General features: G+C 45.6%; 1 protein-coding gene across 1 annotated transcript; it reads right to left on the reverse strand.

The window, feature by feature from the left end:
* Window positions 1-2,832: 2,832 nt before the first annotated feature.
* On the reverse strand, window positions 2,833-4,028 carry LOC123049824 (zingipain-2-like). The gene is made up of 2 exons (XM_044472690.1): window positions 3,527-4,028; window positions 2,833-3,428 (listed from the first exon to the last, which is right to left on the reverse strand). Exons 1-2 carry the CDS (start codon window positions 3,978-3,980, stop codon window positions 2,833-2,835), a joined length of 1,050 nt encoding a protein of 349 aa, XP_044328625.1. The 5' UTR covers window positions 3,981-4,028.
* Window positions 4,029-6,051: the final 2,023 nt, after the last annotated feature.

Genomic DNA, 6,051 nt, shown 5'->3' on the forward strand with positions numbered 1-6,051 from the left:
TCACTCCGTCGAGGCGCATCCCTTCGCGTCAAGTTTGCTGCACATATGGACTCGATACAAACGAGAAACTGGTTTGGTCTGAGCCTTCTTAGATGTAGGTCCTTATCACGCATGGATCCAAACCCGGGCCCTTCGCCTGACTTTGATGCCATCGGTGGGAGGCTGTTGCCATTGTCTCGCATGGGAGGTTGTTGTCAGCGTTGGCCAACCAACATGTATTGCTGCCAGAATTGGGTACACTATATTTTCATAATGTTTAATTATATAAAACATGAATATTTGGATTAAAAACATGAGAACTGAAACTGAAAATACATATGATTTATTGTATTTGATTATTGCGTAATATAAAAATTGTTGAATCTAAGTGGTATAATCATTTTGATATGGGATAATTGGTTTTATACCCTTAGTTGTGTCTCCCTCGTCAGGATTGCCCCTAGTTTCTGAAAACACGTGGTCTTCTCCAACCCACTTTAGCATCTTTTGCTTTTGCCCTTTGACCATTTGATCGTCACTTTGAAAACTTCATAACTAATTCATACTAAATAAGAGAAATGCAAATAATATATCAAAATATTTGGAAAAACATCACCTATATGTCAATGTCAATTGCATTCCTGACAAAAGTGTTGGTAAGTGCCCATCCGAGTTTTAGCTCTTATCACACCACCATGAACAGTAAAACCTAAAAAAACAAAAAAAAATCAGAAAATAAGTTGGTGGCAAAGAATGACAATTGTTTTAAGTGGTTGCCAAGTTTCAACAGGGAATGACATTCGTGGAAGTCGTGGCAAAAAAAAAATTCTAGGTCAAACTTACCTTTTTGGTCACTTTCAGAAGTTATAGTTCCAAATTTTGAGAATTCTAGGCCAAACTTTCAGTACTTTGAACGTTCGGAAAATGTGAAAACCTTCAAAAGTTTCTCATTAAAAATTTAACAATTTTTAGAACTTTTCAAAGTTCAAAACTTTCATAGCATTCAAAAATAGAAAAAATTTGAACGTCCTAAAAAACCATCTTCTTGAAATTTTGGAACTTCATTTTTTTGGAATTTCCATGAAAGAAAAACAAAGTGAAAATTTGGGTCGCATGTGCACGCCCTACTAGGTGAGGGTAACACTTGTGTGTGTGTGTTTGGTGGCTTCATGTCCGCTGCATACATGAGTTCAGTGACTTCATGTCGTGTGTCCGCTACAAGCATGAGCTCTCCCTTGGAGCGTGTTGTCCAAATTAGATCTTGGATTACTTGTCTATCCGCATATCAAAAGACCGACATAAAATATTTTCTTTCTATCTTTTGAGTTCTTTTTTCTTGCAATTTTTTGGGCAGTTCTTCTGATACTAGAAGGGTTCGACGCGCTTTGCTACGCCATTGGTGTTGTTGGGTTTCTTAAAAAAAGATACTCTCTGTGTTTTAAAATATAAGGTGTATTACTTTTTAAAAAGTTGAACATTTTAAGTGTGGTCAAATTTTTAGAGAAATATATCAAAATTCATAATATCAAATAAGTATGATTAGATTCATAATGAAATGAATTTTCATACCTTCTCGTTTAATGTTGTGGATGTCAATATTTTTTGCTCTAAACTTGGTCAAAGCTAATGCCCCTTATATTTTGGAATTGATGGAATATTTAGTTTGGCGGGGGATGATGGAGTGTGTTTTATTTTTATTTAATAATGTTGTGATTTGGTGGGCTTTCCGCGGTGTGATTCTGTGTTATCCACTAGCTAACCTATATTTATGTGAGGAAATTTCCGCGCCGGTGGTGATAGAGGCAAAGGTCCTCATCAGGTGGTTTCATGTACTATATTGGGGCTACATTATCACATAGTGGCGCCTCTTTTTTCTAGATGGTGGGAGGGTGCACGGGGTTGATATGTTTTTATATGCAGGTTGCTGATGATTGATCTAAATAATCGTTGACCCTGTCAAAATTGTAAACCAAGTCTGAAATTGAATACCTCAATTAAATGAAAGAACTTTAAAATTAGGGAACATAGTGATTTAAGAATTGAATAGGAGAGCTCTCCGATAAATTGTTGACCCGGTCAAAATCGGTAGACCCAATTCAAAATGAAAGACCTCAATTAATTATGATGTCTTAAAATTAGAAAAGATAGTGTATAGTATTAAAGAATCGAATGAGATAGTTCTGAGAAATTGTTGACCTGGTCAAAATCGGATGACCCAATTCTAATTGCAGACCTTAATTGAATGTGGGCTCTATAAAATTAGGGAGTTTAGTGTTATAGATGATAATATTTTAAGGTAGCATATCCTACTGTTTTTGATAAAAAAATATGGCTCCTGTAATGAAGTAAAAGGACAAGAATATAGATAATGAAGATTTGTGTTGGGTCGTGAGAGGAAGAAGAACGTGCCTGAAAAAAGACGAAAAGGCGGGACATGGGAAGAACATTAAGAATGTGTGTTCGATTGAATCAGAAAATTTTATTTTCATAGAGATTCTTCCAAGTTCATACTATTACGTAGGCGAATGCATCTTTCGTACGAGGATCCATGCATGCGTTCAATGTTCATTATTCAAAATCCACTTCTTTTCCAAAAAGATTCGAAATCCACATATACATCATAGTGTAGCTAGCTGATAAACCAATACTCGATGCTGGATGGACTGATGTAGTACAAATGTTTATTTTCATATAGTACAAGCTTACAAATTTGTGGTATTACATAGGCAAATGGATCTTTTTTACAAGGATCCATGCTTTATTCAGAAAGTAAATCCGTATATACTGCATGGTGCTGATAAACTATAGTACTCGATGATGCATGGACCGACTGATGTACAGTAGTAGTGGTGTTTAAGAGCCGTCCATGGTCGGGTAGTAGGCGTAGGTGGCCATGCCGCAGTTGCCGCTGTTCCCGCGCGTGAGGCGCATGTAGCCCCCCTCGCCCCACCCCGTCCCCCACTGGTTCTTCACCATCCAGTACGCCTGCCCGCCGCTGTCCGTCCCGTAGCCCACCACCGTCACGCCGTGGTTCAGGTTCTGTCCACACGACGAGCTGCCGGTGTACACGCCCCTCATATAGTGCTGGAAGTCACGGTCAGCCTCCACGGGCACGGCCACCGGCTGTCTGGCCGCGAGCTCCTGCAAGGTGCCTTCGTCGCCGTGCAGTTCCACCATTCGGGGGGCGCCGATGGAGGCGGCCGAGTTTGGGCTGGCGCTGCTGCTGCGGCACGCGCCCTGCTGGCCGGTATACGCGTAGGATTCCTCTGGCTGAAGGCCGCCGCTCGAGGCGACGTAGCTTAGGGCGGCATTGATGTCGCCGCCGTTGCAGGAGTTGGCGCCGCCCGTGCAGTCCAGCACCTGCTGCTCTGACATGGAGATGAGGTTGCCAGTGGCTATCTTTACGAGCCCCTCCGTCGCCGCTACCGCCGCGAACGCCCAGCAACAACCTGTACGTGTATATTCATTTGGGAACTTTGGCTTATGCTACGGCGTTACATTAAATTAATATATGCATGCATGCATTGCAGGAGCTGTAGATTCTTACCGCATGAGCCTTGGTTCTTGACTTGGGTGACGGCACCCGCGGCCCTCCAGTCCACGCTGTCCGGCGTGGAGTCGAACTGAGCATTGGACATGTTCACCGCGGCCACCGGCGTGCTGTCCACGCCGTGCTGGTGGTGGTACCCGAGGTGCTTCTCCGCGAACTCTTCGCTGGTGAGGTCCGAGAACTGATTGAGGCCGAGCGTGTATGTCCGGTTGCCCGCTCGATTGACAGCCTCGACGTGCCGCGCGTTGGCCGCGAACACCTCCTGCCGGCGTAATTTCTCGGCAGCGTCCGTGTACTCGCGCCCGAACTTGGCCATCCACCGCTCGTGCCGGGCGGCCAGCGCGTCCCCTCGCGCCGCGGCAGCACTGACAAAGGCGGTGGCGGCCGCAAGCACGAGCAGAAGCGCAAACAGTGTGCCGTCGAGGCGGCGCGAGCTGTGAGTCGACGCCATTAAGCTAAGCTATATAATTAGTTGCTTGCTTCTTCTTGCAATGCAATGGTTTACGAGGTACTAAGCACGTAGCAACCATGCTGCCGGCGCTTCTATTTATAGGAGCGGGCATGGCGAGCAAGACGGGGCATACGAGCGGATTCCATACTTTTCGTCCATGGATCCGCGTTCAAACGCCGAAGTCGAACGTACGTATTGACTGGGAGTCCATGGATGTTTGTATCCGACGACGGTGGTTGTTCTCGTCACTCTGTATACTCTTCTTCTACTTCTCCAAGGTTTTTCTTGTTTGCCGGATGGTGCGGCAAAGTGCTCTATCCACACCGTCGCACACGCACAGAGCTGGAGTACGTTGCTGCCTAATCGAAATTGACCGGATCAGCGTGCAGTTTCGCATATAGTTTGGCCGATGTGTGGTTGGATTTCAAGTTTGGTTTACGCCATCTACAGCCGGACCTCTTAAACCCGCCTCATACGTCCGTGCGGGCCGCCTGTTCATTGTCCGGCCATGAAATTTTTAACCCACATGGACCCATCAAACGGCCCTTAAACGCCCGGGCTGACTGGCGCCCCCCATATCCAGCCCAAATACGGGGCGGATATGGGGCGCCCGGGCACGTCCGCCACGTCGGACCCGAAAGTCCGACCCCACCCCAAAGTGCACCAAATCCACCCCGAAGACCAGCCGGATCCATTTGCTATCTCCTCTCTTCTTCCTCCTCCGCACCGTCCGTCTCGCGCTCCGCCGCCACGGCCGCTCCGCAGCCATTCCCAGGCTCTTCGCCGCCAGCTCCGAAAGAACCCTCCCGTCCTCGCCGCGGGGGACGTCATTGCCGGCCCGGACACCACCGTGGTACGGTCGGCAACTCTCCGGCTCCGCCACTTTGCAACAATGCAGGAAGCGGCTAGGAAGGACGTGAAGAGGGCATTTGGTGTGCTTCAGCCTCGTTGGGGAATTGTGCGGAGCGCTGCAATGATGTGGGAATCAGAAACTTTGTGGCAGCTGATGATATGTTGTGTTATTATGCACAATATGATTGTCGAGGATGAGGGTGATGGTGTAACCCAAACCCATGATTTCGAAGCACCCGAATAACAAGTTGAAATCCCGGAAAATCAAGATGTGGCTCAGCTTATGAACTTACTGCAGGTGCAACAGAATCTTCGAGATCAGCAGGTGCACACGCAACTACTCAATGATCTTGTGGAGCACATGTGAATCCACAATGGCAACCAAGGAGGCAATGCTTGAGTTTGGCACCTAAAATAAATTTTATGTGAACGTTATCTATGCTTGATACCAACAATTAATTGCTATCTACGTGCGACATTGTATTGCATGATCGACGTGCATGTATTTGCATGATTGAGAGTCCGGATTTGAGATATGTGGATATCCGGAAGGAAATATGAGGGCCCGTCCGGATGCGCCCGGTCGCGTACGCGGGCGTTTGAGGGGCCAAATTTGCCAAGTCCGGCTTTAGATGCCCTTATATTTTCATAGGAGAACGACAAAACACATAACTTCTCATTCTATTAAATAACTGTTCTAGATATTACATGCACGGCTAACTCCTATAAATGCTACTCCATCTGTTCACTTTTGTAAGTCGTTTAGAACAGCTGAAATTGAACTATTTTAGTTGCTGTCTTAAATGTCTAAAAGGTCTTACAAAAGTGAACAGAGAGAGTACATGTATTTTTATGACTGAGTTAACTTCATGCATTTTCCCGCGTGTCAGCCTTAATTATCTTCAACGCGCATGCACAAAGACTAGAAGCTGTCGCGCGCTTTGCCGCGCCGTTCTTCAATTATAGGGACCACTTTTTTCGTGGATGTAAATTGAGATCAAAATCAATGTTTTGACCTTTTAAACAAAGTTTAGGATGATTTGACCTTCTTTTAAAAGAAAATCCTTATATGACCATTTTCTGGTGGTGCCAACATCCATGACGTTTGGGTTGCATGGAAAACAGCATGGTCCATGACGTTTTGATCCTAAAGTTTCTCCCATGTGGCTTGGCGTCTCTTCCAGAGGATGAAACACCACGAAGCATGGCATTTTGGCGT

Source organism: Triticum aestivum, chromosome 2D (genome assembly GCF_018294505.1).
Source record: "Triticum aestivum cultivar Chinese Spring chromosome 2D, IWGSC CS RefSeq v2.1, whole genome shotgun sequence".
NCBI classification, from domain to species: Eukaryota; Viridiplantae; Streptophyta; class Magnoliopsida; order Poales; family Poaceae; genus Triticum; species Triticum aestivum.